General features: G+C 35.0%; 1 protein-coding gene and 1 long non-coding RNA gene across 4 annotated transcripts; both read right to left on the bottom strand.

The window, feature by feature from the left end:
• Positions 1-3296: 3296 nt before the first annotated feature.
• On the bottom strand, positions 3297-4507 carry LOC131634024 (uncharacterized). Of its 3 annotated transcripts, none has more exons than XR_009293460.1 (5): positions 4337-4507; positions 4144-4246; positions 3790-3885; positions 3591-3693; positions 3297-3496 (listed from the first exon to the last, which is right to left on the bottom strand). It is a non-coding gene; the product is annotated as an uncharacterized LOC131634024 (long non-coding RNA). The 3 variants fall into 3 exon arrangements; XR_009293459.1 differs by having other exon boundaries at positions 3297-3469; positions 4337-4504; XR_009293461.1 differs by lacking the exons at positions 4144-4246; positions 4337-4507 and adding an exon at positions 3961-4026 and having other exon boundaries at positions 3297-3469.
• Positions 4508-9181: 4674 nt separating this feature from the next.
• Positions 9182-9886, bottom strand: LOC131634035 (uncharacterized). The gene has a single exon (XM_058904720.1). The coding sequence runs from the start codon at positions 9884-9886 to the stop codon at positions 9182-9184; it is 705 nt and encodes a 234-aa protein (XP_058760703.1).
• Positions 9887-19584: the final 9698 nt, after the last annotated feature.

Genomic DNA, 19584 nt, shown 5'->3' with positions numbered 1-19584 from the left:
AAATATGGCAAGAAAATCTCAATCATCATTTATCTGATTCAATCAAAATGATGGAGATTTAAGGCAAGTTGCAAACCTAATTTTCGGCCATATATATATATATATATATATATCTAAGAGGTGCATCCGCCCAAAAGAAAGATGAGGAAAAAAGGCCATAACCGAGCCCTCTCAAAATCAAAAAAAAATCGAAACCGTTCTTGGAGATACAGTTCGATTTGAGCCAAACCAAACGTTTAAATCAATTCCCTGGAGTTCTCTGAGCGTAAACGAATCACCAGCATCAATCTGAATACATTCATACGGACCTGGATATTCACGTTTTACGCTTCAAAAAATTTTGATTCGAGTTCCATCATATACGCGTCATAAATCAAGTTGTGATACATATTTGTGTTTATAATTATGTTTACAATCTCCCTATGCCATTTGATTGAAGTTTTATTGCAGGTTTCGTAAATTATCATTTCTAGGGTTTCTAAGCTCCGATTTGGGGGTTGCTAATTGGAGACTAAATTGGTCCGAATCGTTTGCGTTTTCATGTTCAGGGGATAGGTTTTGGTATATTTGGATAATTAATTGGGATTTATTTGTATTGTGTGATGGATTTGACGTTTGCAGGTCTATAGCAACAAACAAAAATCTTTGCCAAAAGCCTATGCTGTTTCCAGAAATTCACGAGGAAGAAGATGTACAGGGACGCGCGCGTTTGATTTTTTTGAAATTTTAATGGCTCGTTTTTTTTTATATACAATGTCTGTTGTTCAAATTACTATCAGCGACTGATTCATGGCGAAGGGGAAAGTGACTTTGGTTAGCAGTAGGCGAGAGAGCCTGGGTTCGATACCCAAGCGAGACGCTTATTTTTTAAGCAAATTTGGCTTTTAGATCCAGTGTGCGTGAAACTATGCGACCCATCATGTGCCCTTCAGTCATCACCTTAGGATTGTCTCAAGGCCAGATCTGACGTACACCAGGTTGAGGATGCACCATGGACGCTCACCAATCAGCAACACTGGATTACTCCCAGGTTTCTATACATTTTCTAATATTTATTTAATTTATTATTAAGATATTTAGATTAAATATTGGTTAAGGGTTTTATTTAATTAATTTATTTTAGTTAGAATTAAAGTAATAAAATCAGGGTTAGGTTAATGACTAGGGTTGGGATTTTTCCCGATTATTCGACTTAATTTATTTAATTAATTTTAACTATTAAAAATCACACAAACCTTAGGAGTGTGTAACCAAAGTATTAGGGTTTGCCCAATCCCGCTGCCCATTTGGCGAAACATTAACCCTTAAATAACTTTCTCCTCGATCCGACTATATCTATTGGTCGCATTGGCGAGAAATAAATTGAATATAATTAATTTATTAATGTTAATAATTTAACTAATTCTGGTTAATTCTCTCCTCGACCCGACTAAATATATTAGTCGCAATGACGAGAGATAAAATGATAAAGCTCGTAATTTGATTACAAAATTTAAAATACATTTTATTTGCTGCCCGCGACGATCGAATCTATCAGTCTGAGTAACCAGCAATACATTACTTAATCCGTTAACTATAATGATCAAATCTATTGATCATCGCACCTAACGGTAACATATCAAATCAGGGTTGTACGCCAAACTTCAAAACACTTTCATCTTCAAATCAAAAATTCAAAACTACGATAGGCCACTCAAAAAGCCCTTAAAACAACTTCAAACCATATCAAATCAAACTCTAATTCTAAGGCGTACAACCCTCTGCCTGAACTACGTTGACACTGATTCTCCCTAAGGAGATACGTAGGCACTTGGCAACAAGGCGAGTCCCCCTCCCTTAAATCCTAATCAGGTTCAGATCTCACTTTTCGCCCTCTTCACTTCCTTAGCTATTAACCTTAATAAATCTAGCCATAAACCTTTATCTTTATAATGCAAACCTTAGGAAAGGGTTGAGAGTGCCTAACACCTTCCCTCGACCTGATTATAATATTCTTACCTCGATCTTTTACCTGCGTAAGGTTTCCTATTCACCTTGGTAGAATAGGTGGCGACTCTAAAATTTAGTTTTTAGGGCAGGTTGCTACACATACAAGAAAAGAATTAAGTTAAATATAATTTAAAAAACTTAGTTATATACAAGAATTAAATTAAATTAAATAATGAATAAAATATAGCCTCGTAATTTTCACGCCGCAAACAACAATTTCTCAGTTGCAACTTCAAAACTAAACAACTTAGCAAGACAACTAAAGAAGACATGGCTAACAGTTTGACAAAAAGTGTAAACTCCAAATACCATATTGAATTTGCATATACATGATGATGCCATATTTCCATATCCCTTAAAAAAACAAGGACCTAATATCACTACAAGAATAAAATTCTCATGCGAAGTGGTTTAGTGACGTGATTATCACGTGTTAAAAAATTGGTAGTTGCGACGTGATACTCACGTCACTACCTTTAAATAATATAAATAATGTAAAGTCATTGGGAGTCAGACATTGATAATTGAAAAAAAATTGCGACGTGGGAATCATGTCACTACTAAAAAGTAAAATAAAAACACTAAATGCTGTAACGTTCACATGGGGAGAAATGTTAAAAATTTCAAAAAAAATTGGTGGTGACGTGTTAAACACGCCACAAAATTTAAGAGGCAAATTTAAATTTTCGTGAATTCACTAGTGCAGAAAGTACTTTTTACATCGGGAGAAAAATACTTTTTACATCGGGCCTGGGTCCGATGTAAATCCAAGCGATGTAGTAAATCAGAGACATTTTACATCAGGCCACTGCCTGATGTGAAATATAAATATACCACATCGGTTGAATGTTACGTCTAATGTGTAAACTAATCCATTTAAAAAAAATATATATTCCATATTTTACATCGGTGGCTTCAACGAACCGATGTAATATATTGTTTTAACATCAATTTCACCAGTTGCCCGATGTAATATATATGTTTTTACATCTATTTCCTCAATGGCCCGATGTAATATGTTTGCTACTTTTTAGCGAATTCAAGGTGCTTTCCAGTTTTTGTTGTAATTTTGTTTGTACCTAATATTTCATATGTTTCCAATACCACACAAACCATAGATAGGTCGCTATTTTTCATATTTTTCCCACATCACACAGACCACATCTAGGTCTCTATTTTCATATTTTTCTAACTAGTGAAGGATAATTTTATTGCACCAAATAGCTATGATGCATATATATATATATATATATATATATATATATATATATATATATATATATATATATATTCTTCAAAATGAACAGTTGATTTACAAAAGTATTAATCTAGGATACACATAAGTGTACAAAATTATAAGAAAGTTTACACACGATGGACTACCAAAACAATAACAAAACAACAAATATACAACAATTTATAAGTCCTTTCCCGCACTTGAAATACCAACATGCATCCACGAGAAGATGAGTTGTAGCTTCTGAAGACAACACCAAAATCACATTTGCTGACAATAAACAATAACACCAATTAACATCAGGAAACAACACTAAAGTTAAGAAACTCAAATCTGATATATAGACAATTCCATATATACTCACCAGATAAAGCTTAATCTTTATATAACTCAAAGAAACATTTTGCCCAACGGAGTCGTAAATCATACAAATCATCTTGTGTTAATTCGGTAGGGTCATCAAATACCTACAATACGTAAATAACAATATATAGTTATTCTTTGAAAATTTACATTAAGTTGCAAAAAGCAAAGAAATAACAAAGTAAAGTTATTTTTATTACCTGCATCCAAGACTCGGTTATATTGACAGAGACAATATCCAACATATTTCTCATCACATAGTACCCACAATCATTAGAGTTATGTTGTTTCCTTGTCTACAAATGAATGACATAATTAGTGACTAACTATCATAAAATTAAATATAGAATTATAATTTACATCACAAGTACATTGGGCTGAAGCCAGGTAGCCTTTTTTCTATTTCCATTTGCCATTTGATGAACCCCAAAAGCACTAATTCAGAAAAAATCTATATAAAGCCACATAAAATATGAAATTACTTTTGTAACAATTTATGTATATATATGATATATAATATATTATAACAAAATTCACATAAAAGATAAACTTACTTTGTAACAATTTTCTTCGTGATTTCATCAATTTCCCGATGAAGTGAACAAAAGACGACCACAATATTCTCTCGGAAACATGACAATTAATTGCCAATGTCGTCTGTACGTGTGTGTGGAAACACGAAAGTCACATAAAATATCTATGTTATCAAAATTAAAAAATAGAAAACACAATTTCATAAAAACTTACCCATGAATAAGTGGTAGTAAGTGACACACTCTATTTTCCCTCTCTAACTTATCTTGTATGTATTTTTTAACACCTGCTTGAGTTTTCGTCACAGTATCAACATATATACACATAGCAGGGTCCATAATTCCATATACTTCTGATGTGGAATTATCAATACATACACGATGAATAAACCAGAATAATTTTAAAATAAACATTAGATTCAAAGTGATGAGAGATATTACATATTAATAGATATTTATAGTATTAAAAAAAGAAAATGTACTTACGTGCACCAAACTTGCAGAGTACACGTCAAGCCAATGAAAACTCATCAACAACTCTCTGATACACTTAGCTGACATATACAAATTAGCGACAGATCGACAATGACTTAATTCCATTTCCAAGTGTCTGTCCTCAATTTTCACAACCATGAGTAACAATCTCCGAACATCGTCAACTTCCACGTCTTTTGTGCTTCCTTTTGCAGTTGAACAACTTTCTTTTCCGCTTCCTTCAACTACTTCCATTTTTTCAATGCATTTATTATTATCTGTGCTTTGCGAAAAACCCATAGACTTAAGTGTCTCCATAAAAGATTGTTGCAACACCTTACGCTCTTCAACCAACTTTTGATCAAATTCAGCTCCAAGTATTGCTTTCAATTTAGATGTAAGTTGTTCAAGTTGTTCATTTACATATATATGTTGTCCTTGACGTGAAGATGACCTTCCAAAGTAAGTGCTTTGCTTATGGTGTTTTCCAACACCACGAACACGACCACCATGCTCAAATGTTCTAATGGCTGCTGTTAAGATATTGTTACGTCCATCTGGAACAAAGACACCTTTTTCAGCTTCTTCAAATAGAGAATCCTACAAAATGCAAAAACCACAATAATTTCACTAGTTTTTATCAATCACAAATATAATGATACTTTAAGTAATTTCCAAGTTTTACTTACAATTTTCTCAGCAACAACTTGTGTAGACTTTGATGTGTATTTTCCCCCTTTCTTTTGTCGTGCTCTCTTCCATAACTCATGGCGTGATGGTGAAGATGGACTACCATTATCATCTAATGTATAATAATCTCTCAATGAAATCCTTTCATTTTTAATTGTCTCCACAAGCAAGCGATACCCTCCACGAGATAATACGCGTGGGTATACATTCCTAGCCACATTTTCCTTACCCTTTCGAATTTTTTCCTATTAATTATAAACTCAAAAAGTTATCACTAAACATAATGAAAATGTTATGCAAAAAAAAAACTCAAATATAATTCATACTAACCTTAAATGCGGGGGTATCTCGAGACTTCAGAAACTCTTCCCATACTTCTTCTTTAATATAATTATATCTGACATGTGCAGGAGCGAGATCTTTTTTGGGATTATTAACATATTCGTCCGCGAGTTATTTCTTAAAACCTCTCCATCGCTCTCCCGCATATTTAATCCATTTCTTCTTCAACGGATCCTAGATTTTACCATCCTTGTTTTTATCCTAACATTCTGGAATAGTGAAATTAGCCTACACATACAGTATATGGCATATGTTGTTAGTATATAGATGATTATAAAATATAATAGTGTTGAATTTAAAATACCTGAACATCAAGCCATATAGCGTCTTTTATCCCATTATCTATGTCTTTTCACTCATCTTTCTTTCAAAATAGAACATCTCTGCCGAGCAAGAGATGCTATATAACTCCTAAAATATGCAGCATTCTTACCAACACCAGTACATTCACAGGTTCTTGGGTCAAACTCAAACTTTATCTTTTCATCCATTTGATGAACTTTTTCAATTTTTATCATCAAAGTTTGACCTCTAACTCTTATTTTATTAGGTTTACTAGATGAAGAGGGGTTGTCGGTTGAATCAGCCATGTATCTGTTTAAACAAAATAAAAATAATTAGAAATCAAATTAAGCACAAAATAAAAACAATTAGACATAAATTAAGAACAAAATAAAAACAATTAGAAATCAAAGTAATGTCGAATTAACTTATAAAAAACACCTTACTAGTTCTCCCATATCCCTTCTTCATAATCCATGCGAATAGCATGCACATCATCCTCTACATTTTCTTCAATGAAGGTAGGCACATTTGTTGAGAAAGGAAGAGTTTCGAAATATCAAGATTCGCATCTTGATTTTTATCACTATCATGCCCCCCTTACTTGTATAACAACTGACCACCTTTTATTAGAAGGATCTGTGACATAAAACACTTGTTTTGCTTGAGATGCCATGATGAAAGGTTCGTCCACATAAGCTAACTTGCTAAGATCAACCAGTGTAACTTCAAATTCATCGATTCTTACACCACTATTGATATCAATCCATTTGCATTGAGATACATGAACTTTAAACACAACATAATCAACTTCCCAAATCTCTTCAATCACCCCCAAAGTAGGGTGTAGATGCCATAACCGGGTTTTTATCTTTAGCACTAGAGAAGTGCATGGACTCGGCCACAATCATAACCCCATTATTTTGTGTGGTACTACAGTCATCCTTTGACTTTGTATAAAAAGAAGTTTTATTAATATCATATCCACTCAAAGTTATTATGTTACATTTAGGCTCATAGGACAACCACTTAATTGTTTTTGAAGCACTATCATCACTAGCAATTTTTTCTTTAAACCACTCAGAGAAACTCTTATTATGCTCTTTTAACAACCTATTTCATACATCTTAGGGTACTTTTATGATGCTTTTGTGAGAAGATAAGTAAGGTTGAACTTCATCCATGTTATTCAATATATACAAATGCGCTTGAACAACCACATCAATACTTAAGCTCTTGACCTTTAAACCTTGTGTACCCACGCCCTCACATCTTCCATCATGACGAGACTTGGGAACCCCTACAACATCCACTTCTGACAAATAGTTAGAACAAAACTCAATTGCTTCTTTTGCAATGTACCTCTCAATAATCGATGCTTCTGGACTTTGTGGATTTTTGGTATACCCTTTTAGGATCTTCATGTATTGCTCTATTGGATATATCCACCGTAAAAAAATTGGACCACATAGTCTAATCTCCCTTACTAGATGAACAATCAAGTGAACTATAATGTCAAAAAATAAAGGAGGAAAATACATCTCTAATTGGCACAAGATAACTGCAGCCTCATTTTCCAAATCGTCTAACTTTAATGGATACATGGCTTTGCAACAAATTGCATTGAAAAATAAGCACAACCTAGTTATAGTCTTCCTAACATTGTTGGGAAATATCCCACGAATAGCCACTGGTAGTAGTTGTTGCATTAAGACATGACAGTCATGAGATTTTAAGCCAACTAATTTGATATCTTTAACCGAAACAAGCCTCTTGACATTTGATGAGTAATCATGCGGTACTTTGATACTTTCTAGACAGAGTGTAGAAGGCAGGAGGCAAAAACGTCTTGTTACCTATATATTGTGGAGTTAACTCTTCTCATATACCCATCACGCCCAAATCTAGACGAGCATTAATACCATCTTTTATCTTGCCTTGAATGTTGAGAAGTGTTCCGATTACACTATCACATACATTTTTCTCCACGTGCATCACATCAATACAATGTCTTCCATATATTTTTCCAAGAGATCGAAGAAAACCGACCTCTTTTTACATATATTTTTCACAATAGATCGCTTTTGGTACTTTCCAAAGATAGCAGTAATGCCCTGTTGTCGTTGATAAACTTCCTCTCTAGTTAAGGGTTTTGGAGCAACACCATGCTCTTGTTCCCCATTGAAAGCTTTTTGCAATCTACGATATAGATGATAATGATTTAGAAAATTTCGATGCCCAAGATAAACAGTCTTCTTTCCTTTTTCAAGCTGATGGTAACATGTGTGTTTTTCACATATAGGACACGCTTTATAACCTTTAACTTTATACCCAGACAAATTGCCATATGCCAGAAAATCACTGATGGTGCAAAACAACATGGCACGCATATTGAATTGTTCACCAGAATGCGCATAAAAAACATCCACCCCTTCCTCCCACAACACTCTTAAATCATCAATCAATGGACTTAGATAAACATCTATGTCATTTCCTAGTTGTTTTGGGCCCGAAATCATCATCAATAACATAATATATTTACGCTTCATGCACAACCTAGGAGATAGGTTGTAAATCATCAAAAGAACAGGCCAAGAAGAATGGTTAGTATTTAGATTACCAAACAGATTCATTCCATCAATAGAAAGTCCAAGTCTAAGGTTTCTCGACTCTTTGCCAAAATTTGGAAACAAAGAATCTATTTTCTTCCATTGCAAAGAATCAGCTACATGGCGAATTTGTCCATCACATTTTCTTTCTTCTGCATGCCATCTAAGATTCTCTGTGTAGTCTCCATTAGCGAATAATCTCTTGAACTTTGAAATTATTGGTTGGTACCATGCCACTTTCACGGGAGGACACTTTTTGACCTCCTCATCATCACTAGATTCACCATCTTTCTTTTTGTAGCGTGACGCCTTGCACTTCAGACAATGATTATAGTTTACATACTCTTTTCTGTATAATATACAATCATTAGGGCATGCATGTATCTTTTCATGCTCCAAACCCAACTGACACAATATTTTCTTCGCCTCGTAATAACGACTTGGTAGTACGTTACCTTCTGGAAGCATTTGTGTCAACAATTCAAACAATTTGGTAAAACTTTTATCAGTCCACCCGTTATTTGCCTTCAGATTAAACAATTTTAACACGGCTGACAAACGTGTAAAATTTGTGCATCCTGGGTACAAAGGTTTATCCTTGTCATTGCATAAAGTATCATACTCATGTGCCCTCTTAAACGAATATTGTCCAATATCACGCATCAATGTGACGCCTTGCACTTCAGACAATGATTATAGTTTACATACTCTTTTCTGTATAATATACAATCATTAGGGCATGCATGTATCTTTTCATGCTCCAAACCCAACTGACACAATATTTTCTTCGCCTCGTAATAACGACTTGGTAATATGTTACCTTCTGGAAGCATTTGTGTCAACAATTCAAACAATTTGGTAAAACTTTTATCAGTCCACCCGTTATTTGCCTTCAGATTAAATAATTTTAACACGGCTGACAAACGTGTAAAATTTGTGCATCCTGGGTACAAAGGTTTATCCTTGTCATTGCATAAAGTATCATACGCATGTGCCCTCTTAAACGAATATTGTCCAATTTCACGCATCATGTCTTCTAGACGATCATCCATTTCTACACTAACATTATCTCTTTGGGACATATTTGACTTTGCTACTACTTCACCGTGCCATATCCATTGTGTATAACTTTGACAAATCCCTACACAAATTAGATGATTCATGATCTCTTTCTTACTAAGTTCTGGTTCTTGATTTGCACAACGAACACATGGACAGAGAAAAAGCACGAGAAGACTTTTTTCAGCATTACTTTCAAGAGGAGGAAGATTTTTTTCCGCATCACTTTCAACAAACTGTAGAAATTGCATCACTCCATGTTTGTACTCAGCACTTAATCGATTAGCTCTCATCCAACTACGATCCATTATCTAAATGAAGATTTAAATGAAATAAGGAACTCGTTTTAACTACGATCCATTAGGTTTTTTAATAGCATTAAAAACTAATGGTCACTAATGACATAATAATGCACTATTATTAACACTGATCGATTTGATTTCAAGTACACATCAATGCAGTTATGACATAATAATAGCATAAAAAACTAACGCTGATTTAGCTCAAATAATTCTAGATAAATACAAACATATAATTTGTCATAGATTTTATAAAGAATTGACTCATAGCTTCTGAATATGACCTCATAATATTTATTAGAAAACATGATAGTATTTGAAATTACAACCACCACTGCATTTTTCTATTACACCGTGAATCAAATTGGTCATCACATACAGCCAAAACCAGTGTGTAACAGAATATCAATTGAATATATACAAGATGCTCTTTTATCACTTTCATCATACAAAAAATACATATAATTTTGCATCAAATATATAATTAATAATAATTTAGCATCAAATATACAAGATGCACTATGATAAATTAATAATCCAAAACCGAGGTTTGTAAATTGCAATTCCCTCTTCCTCCCATAGCCAATTTTACAGAAAAATAAATTTTAAAATATATATATACTTTTTTTCCTATGAACTGGTTCAAACTTACTCCTACACCTCTAACTTGTCAAAATATGTATGCGTTGAATCAGACACAGTTTGATAAAAACAAATGGTTGCTTAAATTAGAATTTGTTCAAATTCAAAGTCACACACCTTTTTAACCTTTATCTATTTCATGTTCAATATACAATAGTATCAACTAGTTGTAGTTACCATGAAAAATATAAAAGTATGCTAAACAAGCAAAAACCTGTAGAAAAAGGGTGGTGATGCCTTCAACCGTCGGATTTGGTGAGAGTGGGTTGTGACGGCCGGTTAGGATGGGTGGTCGTCGTCGGCAAAAGAATGTCGATTCGCCGCGGTCGGCGAATGAACGAGGTCGGAGGAAGGCGAGATGGTGGTCGGTTTCGCGAGAAGGCGAACGGAGGAGTGGGTGCTCGGCGAATAGAGGAGTTTGGAGGACGACGAATAGAGGAGTTTGGAGAAAGTATAACTTGTATGGTGACGGCGCTCGAAGAAGAAGAGAAGAAATTAAAAGATTTGCAACAGTAAAGAAGGAATAGGGTTTTTGGATGAAATTCTTATAACATTTTCCATCGGTTTTTTACTAGACCGATGTAAAGGCCCACTATGCTATATTTCCCATCGGTTAATATCAAGGCCCGATGTAAAGGCCATAATTCATTTCTCCCATCGATTAATATATATAACCGATGTAAAATCCCTTATAAAAGAATTTCGTTTTATTTACAATTCTGCCACCGCCTATTTTTTTCATTTTATTTACAGTACTGCCACCGTGTTATACATTTTTTATTTTTTCATATATTTTTTATATCATTGGAAATAAATACCTGATGTAAAAGTTTTTTTCAAATATTTTTGACATCATATATTTTAATACCTGATGTAAAATCCTTTAAGCAAATGTCATATTTTTAGTAGTGATTGATTGATGGCAGACTTGTGCAGTGAGAGAATCTTATTTATAACCGTTGGGAAGGTTGGGACATGAATTACACGTGGCAAGGTTGCGATGTGAAATGCACGTCGCTGATTGGCTTATAAGGATCCGCTTTCTCTTTCTCCCTCCCAGACCCATTTTCGTTCCCCTCTTTCTTCCTGAAGGATAGAAAAACACTTAGAAAGGGGGGGTTTGAATAAGTGTGACTTTAAAAACTTGTAAGATAAAAACAATGAACACAATTATTTTTATCCTGGTTCGTTGTTAACGAAACTACTCCAGTCCACCCCCTTAGAGTGATTTACCTCAACTGAGGATTTATTCCACTAATCAATCTGATTACAATGGTTTTCCACTTAGATATCCTCTAAGTCTTCTAGAGTATACTGATCACAACTTGATCACTCTAGGAAATCACCACTTAGATAACCTCTAAGTCTTCTAGAGTCTACTGATCTAACTGATCACTCTAGGAACCTTTTACAATCAATGTAAAATAAATGTTACAAGAGTATGAATTGCTTCTTATCAAGCTATAATCACAACTGTGATATTTATCTTAAGTTCTAAACTTAACACTCACTAAATATTACAAGAGTTTGTGAGGTTGAAGATGAAGTTCGTGAGCTTTGATTTGAACAGCGTTTCAGTATTTTTTCACAAGTTGGTTTTCTGCTTCTGATCAAAACTTCCATATTTATAGGCGTTTGAGAAGATGACCGTTGGATTGCATTTAATGCATTGCGTGAATAGTACAACTTTGCATTTAATGTTTCACACTTTTCTCAACTACCTCGAGCCATGCTTTTCATGCTTTTACTGACTTTTCCGTTTGTAGCTTCTAACGTTCCTTTTGTCAGTCAGAGATTAGACTTAATAGCCTGTCATCTAGTACTAGCTTCTGATCTCAGATTTGTGAATACAACGTTTGAATAATCAGAGTCACAGCTTGGTGCAGAGCATCTTTTTGTCTTCTGACTTTGAAGTGCTTGAGCGTGATACCATAAGAACTTAAGTGCTTCTGTGTCTGACTTCATGTTCTTCTGATGCTTCACAGTTCATGTTCTAATTCTGCTTGACCATCTTCTGATGTCTTGCGAGAGCATGTTCTGATGTTGCAATCCTGAACCTTCTGAGTCAGTGCTTCTTAGCGCTGAATTGTGCATACTCTTTATATATTTCCTGAAATGGAAAATGCAAAGGATTAGAGTACCACATTGTCTTATACAAAATTCATATATATTGTTATCATCAAAACAAGAATATTGATTATAACAAATCTTGTTCTAACAATCTCCCCCTTTTTCATGATGACAAAAACATATATAATTGATATGAATTTGCAATCAGAATATCAGATGACAAAAGACAATCACACAGTTATAGCATGACCTGATACTCTAACAAGTCATAACAAGTATCAACAGAGGGTTCAGGAGGGTTGAAAGTGAATCGATAGTCAGGGTAAAGAAGACTATAGGGTTCAGGTTCTCTTGAGAACAAGGCAGAGGTGATAGAAGAGGTTAAGGAGGATGAAGAATCTGCGGTGGATGTGGTTGAAGGATCAATGATTGGTGAGATAGCAGAAGGAATGGAGGTGATTGAGAATATATTTTCAGAAGGAATCTAGGGAAAGACAACATTTAGTGGTTGAGGGTTTAGAACTGGTGTAGAAAGAAGTGGACGGTTTCTTTTTGTGGTGGTGGAAGAGGATGGAATTTTAGAAGGAGGGGGATTTTTTTGAGGGGGAAGGTCAGAAGAGTTTGCATGGTAAATATTATGAATGAGTTTCTCAAGCTGCTCAGAGGTTCTGGGTATTTTGAGAGACTCTGTAGGTTTCTTCTGCTTCTTTGCTTTCTTAGCATCAGGTCCTTCTTCTGTGACCTTTCTCTTCAGCTTCTTTTCTTTCTTCTTCTTGTCCTTCTTTCTTAACTCATCCAGAGATGGAAGAGTTCTTCCTCGAATCCAAGCAGGATCAACAGAAGTTTGTGCTTTGATGCAGGACTTCAGATAGCATTTAACAGATTTGTCTAGCTCCTCTTTGAACATGTGAGAGAAACACACAACAGGAGTTCTTCTGGTCAGAATATCTGGAAACACTTTTGGAGGAGTGGTCACCTTTTCAATCAGTTGCATCCTTTTTAGAGACTGAGCATTCAGAATACTCCCACGGATAGCAGTCAAGTTTTGAGACGAGCCAGCTGCTCTCAGAATATCTATCAAGCCACTCTCAATCAGAATATCTGAAATCATTCTCGCAAAAGGAATAGTATTCTTCTTGAGTTTTGGATACTTCTGACGTTCTTCATCTCTTGAATCTTCAATATTTGTCTTCAGATGTTGAAAAAGAATGTGTGGTAGATTGACTCTCATGCCTTTTTTAATGCAGAATAATATATACTTCTGATCCTGATGTACATAGGTAGCAGAGTTTGATGGTTTTCTATGATAGAGAGATCCCAGAATGATCTTAGCCCATACTCTGTAGGGAGGCTTCAAGTCAGTAGTGTAGGGAGAGGCAACACCAGAAGAAAACAACTCTCAATCAATTTTATCCCAATCAGTTCTGCCTGGGAGAGCTCCAGTGATTCCATCTATACCCTCAAGACTGTACAGTTTCCTTATCAGCTTCTCAGTCACGACAACTTCATGCACTAGCACGAAGGAGATGATGGCAGTTGAAATAATCGTAGCATGCGTCCAGAATTCCTTAACCAATAAGGGGTAAACTGGTCCAATCAACCATTCAAAGAAATTTGACCATCCTTGTACTAGCATTGCAGTTTTTGTTTTGAAATCATGTGCCATAAGATTTTCAAGCAAGACTTCAACGGAGGGTTTGAAGATTTCTTTTGTTGAACTTGGTTTGTGTCGCTGGGAAAAAATTGGGATGAGACGCCGGATGCCTTCTTTGGGCTCGGGCTCAAGAAAATGATTTTGTTTTTTTGTCACGACCAAACTTTTTATTATTTCCAAAGTAGGAAAAGGAAAAAAGTTGCAATAACCTTAAAAGATATGCAAAGCAAATAACACAAAATTAAAAGCAATGCAAAAGTGGGGGAGAGATCTTGGGTAAGAGGGTTGGTTATACGAAGGGAAGGTATTAGCACCCAACGTATCTATAGTACTCTATAGGTTTCTTTGTTATGTTCATTTCTGTCTATGCTATTGAGGAGGTTCTGTTGTGAGATAGGTGGGAAACTAAGTTTTTTGTTTGATTATGCTCGCAAAGATCATCACAATCTTCTGCATACATATCCCTTAGAGGGAATCAGAGCATCTGTAGCTCGAGGTTTACGGGTGCTAAGGTTTGAGTGGTTTGAGGGAGAAGTTTTGCTCGCCAAGGAATAAGACCTTGTGCCTACGTATTCTCAAAGGGATGTTGAGAAAGTCAGAGCAATCGTAGTTCCCACTTATGCTAGTGGAAGCAAAGGAAAAGAGACAAATGTCATCTAAATGCTCGATGTATCTAATCTATATCATCACATACATCTGTTTGTTTTTTTTGTTTGAAATCTTTTCATTATAAGCCCTGGGCTGTGCCACTTATGGTGCTTAGAATGATAAAGATGATTTTTGTTTAGCCAGCCTTGTGGAAAAAACAAGTTTGATTAGCCAGCCTTGTGGCAAAAACTTTTGATAAGTCAGCCTTGTGACAAAAAGTTTTGATTAATCAGCCAGCCTTGTGGCAAAAGTTTTGATAAGCCAGCCTTGTGGCAAAAACTTTGATTAATCAGCCAGCCTTGTGGTAAAAGGTTTGATTGATTAGCCAGCCTTGTGGCAAAAAAAAAAAGAAGTTTGATTGATTGATTGTGATGATATAGAATAGATACTCCTATCATAGAGATGATATATGTCTAATCTCCTAGGGTATTTGTTTTGGATTATGGGGATGCTTATAAGAAGCCTGTGGGTCCTTGTACGAAGCCCAAGAGGAGGCTATCCGAGGGTCCTTGCATTGTAAGCCCAAGAGGAGGCTATGGGAGGGACAATCGAGGGTCCTTGTATTGTAAGCCCAAGAGGAGGCTATGGGAGGGACAAGTCGTTTGTGTGAAGCCCAAGAGGAGGCGTGGTATAGTTGGTTCGAGCTCTTAGAGCGATTTCACCGGGAAACCATACTCTATGTCCTAACCTAAACCAGGGAGATTCTTTGCACGAAGCCCAATAGGAGGCTATGGGGAACCTAGTGTTGTACTAAGTTGAACAAGTATATATAACATGATCACAAATATGAACAAGTACGAACAAATATGAACAAGTACATGAACAAATATGAACAAGTATGAACAGTTATATATGACAAGGTGTGTGTGTACAATGGAGTTTATGAAGGAAATATACCTGTAAGGATGATCAGTTTATGTACACGGGGCTCGGGACTTATACTCAGGGAGAGGCCCATTGAGTTTATTCATGGCTATGTAAATATATATTTACAAAAGGGCTTGGGACTTATACCTTAAAGGAGGCCCACGAAGATTTTGAAGAAAATCCTAATTTTTGATCTTGTTATTCGAGGGTTTAAATCAAATTGATCGCCGTATAAAAAGATAGGCGTATATACAATGAAAAACCTAATTTTATACAAAGGAATGGGACTTACACCATAAGGGATGCCCATGTTTTATTTTATAAAACATGGTTGATTGTTTTGTTAAAAGGACACGAGGTTTCGTTGTTTTGAAGAACTTTGATCGTTTTGAAAATAGTTTGAAAGTTTTGACAAAAGTCAACTTAATTAAGATAAAAACAAGTTTTATGCTTAATTAAGACCTAAGAGATTAGGGTTTGAACACAAAATATTTACAAGTGATTAAGTTTGAAAAATCAAATGAAAAACAATATTTAAAGTATTAAAAAACACTTAAAAACATGTCATTTTAAACCTAATAAAAATATATCAAATAAATATTATTTTTTATGATTTTTTTGGACATTCATAAAATATATACATTAAATGAGAAGTGTACAAAAAATGAAGTAAAAATAAATTGATTTGATTGGTTAATTAATTAAGTGAAGTTGTTAAGAAAAATGAAGAAAAATAGTGTTAAAAAATAAGGTTTGTCTTCCAAAGGGCTTGAACCCACGACCTGGAAGTCACCACTCAAAACAAAAGCCAACTGAGCCACGCTTGTGGCTTGTAACATACACGCGTTGAATTAATTATATTTAAAATCAAGAATTTGAATATTTCAAACCAAATCTGGCGCCAAGAACACAACCCTAACTGATTTTTAAAAATCTTTGAAACTGGATTGTTTGGATCAAGTGAATAGCCTATCTTGCTCAATTTTTCACAAGGAACATGATGGTACCATTTGATTTCATTTATTTTCACTCTAAGATCATTGATTCTCTGGAAATCGTGAAGAACCCTAATATGACAAATCATTGTGAAATCGTGTATGATCATGATATGATGCAATTGATTGAGGGTTATCATTCAGTGATGGTGCAGAAACAAGATGGCAAAGCAATATTTGGTTTATGATGCATGTATGATGGAATTTGAAGTTCAAAGCACTTACCTTAAAAACTTGCAAAACTGGAGATTGAATTCGGGCCTGGAGGTGTTACAGATGTTGTTTCTTGATCTGGACAGCTTCAATGGACCTTATGGAAGGTGTTTGAATGCTTGGACGGAACTAAATTCACCTGAGTGTGGCCATGGTACCCAATCTGCAGTTGCTTGGAGTGAGGATCGAATTTAATGATGGAGGTGTTTCAGGTTGATGATGAGTGTTTGGATCATTCATATGAAGTGTATTGATGATGTTTGAAGTGTTACTTTGGACAGATATGAACTAGAATGAGAATTGGCATGATGAGGTTCAATATGTGTTCATATGGTGGTTGAAGAGTGATTATGAGATTTAGGATGTTTTGGGGTGTGTGAATGGATCAAACACATCCCATATGATGTTTATGAGTTGTTAGAACCATCACTTTGGCCATAACTTCAATGGTTTGGAGGTTGAGTTTTCTACCTCTTTAAAAACTATGAAACTTGCAATTCAAGAAAGAAAGAGAAAACCTATGCTTTGTGAGGTTTTGGTGTGATTTTGAATGGAGTTTGGACCTCTATTTATAGGCCAAAAGTTCTGAATGCAAGACTATACAAGTTGATCTTTCTTTGGTGATTTGGCATTAAGAGATAAAATGGAATCTTTTACATTAAATGCTTAAGGTTAAAATGGCTAACCATGGTTAAAATCATCCAAGCTTCTTATCTCTTTCTATTCTGATCACAAACCAGAAATATCTCCCAATTATTGCTTGTTTATGTCATTGCTTGCATCATAAGGTAAAATAGTTCATAACTTTGTGAAAAATGACTTGAAATTTCAAGTGAAATGATCACTAATAGCAAAATTCAAAACCATAGCTATGCTCCATATTTTTTCATGCTCTTGGACATTTTGGAAAGCTCTTGTTATGTACTTCAAAACCCTAGTTGAAAGTTTCTTCAAGACCTTTAAGGAAATGGGTGAAAAAGATCCATGAACTTTGAAGAAAATGAGGTTTTAAGTGAATTTTTTCAAAAGATACCAACTTTGAAGCTCCATATCTCTTAAATGCTTGATCTTATGGAAAAAACTATATGTGACAAAGTTGTTCATTGGATCAAAATCTACAACTTTCATGTTGGAAGTTTTTTTCAGTTTGTAGGTGAAATTTTGAGATATTCCCTTCCAAAGTTTGGAAAAAACCATTGAAACCATTGATATTCCCTTCCAATGGTAATCTTGGACAGTTGACTTTTTCAGACGAATCGCGTTTCTGGAGATTTCAAATGAACCAAGCTATCCTCACCAAATGAATGGTATGAATGGATGACATTGAGTTATTGGTGGACCTTGAGCCATGGTTTAAGTTGTGGCACCATGTCCTGATTAAAAAGTCAGTTGTTCAGATGAATTAGGTCAAAAACCCTAATTGTCGATCAGATGAAATTGATGACTGTGGATCTTTAATGGAGATACAATTTCCATTGGATATTGTCATAGGGATTATTTGAAGATGATTGAACACTTTGATTGATGCCCTGGAGCTTTTTAGGGTTTCCCAAATGTGATCCCTGATTTCAGTCCCTGATAGTTCAAAACCCTAGTCTGATGACTTGAAATTTCACTGTTGATCAATCCTTGTGTTGGAAATGTCTTGAGCAAATGGATTAGGTCAATATGATGCATTTGAGGTCTTGAGGTCATGTCCCAAACTATTAGGTCAAATTCTGAGCAAAAGTCAGGAGTATACTGTCTTCAATCAAAACCCTAATTTGGTTGATTCAAAGCCTTTGAGCTTGTTGAAATGAATCTTTGAGGACCAAATGTTGATTGTTGATGAAGATAGTTCATTTGAGATGAAGGGAGAACAAAACCCTAATTGGTTGTTGCTTGTACTGATGAGTGATTTCTTGATTAAACCCTGCAGAGCACAAGTAGCAAACACAAGCTATGTAATTTGTTAGAGATGCAAATGATGCATATGCAGATGATATGAGGTGGTATCTTAGGTCAAAAATTGGGGTATGACAGTTTGAAGATGATACCTTGCGTTGAACATTTGAAGAGGAAGCCATGGATTCACACTAAGATTACTGGGTTTAGAAACTAGGGTTTATGCAGAGAGAGAGAGAGAGAGAGAGAGAGAGAGAGAGAGAGAGAGAGAGAGACAAACACAGATAATGAATAATGAAGATGAATGGAAAGAGATATAGAGATGTGTTTATATAGGCACGAATTTGAAATGATATGTAATATGACTCTGAATGAAGGAGATTACAGAGTTTGAATCAGTTAGCATTTAATGATGAGTGACGTTAGGGTAAAACGTGATATTTGAAATGATTTGCACAGTTACCTAGGGAGGCGTCTCATCAACTACACACATTCTTGTCCAATTAGAGTGAACACGTGTTCATCTTCTGGAATAGCTGGTGACAGCTGTTTTGCTTTAAAAGAGATTCTGAATCAACTTAGACATATAAAACGTTAGCAATAACAGAATCAGAATATCTAACTGATCAACATTCAGAACTTCTTATGAAAGAAAATAAATGATCATTTCAAATCTAATCCATATATCAGAACTTCTCATCTATTCATTCTGTGCATAAATCCATACTGATATT

Source organism: Vicia villosa, unplaced genomic scaffold (genome assembly GCF_029867415.1).
Source record: "Vicia villosa cultivar HV-30 ecotype Madison, WI unplaced genomic scaffold, Vvil1.0 ctg.001210F_1_1, whole genome shotgun sequence".
NCBI classification, from domain to species: Eukaryota; Viridiplantae; Streptophyta; class Magnoliopsida; order Fabales; family Fabaceae; genus Vicia; species Vicia villosa.
The sequence above is the reverse complement of the archived record's forward strand: the minus strand, read 5'-3'. Positions and strand labels throughout refer to the sequence as shown.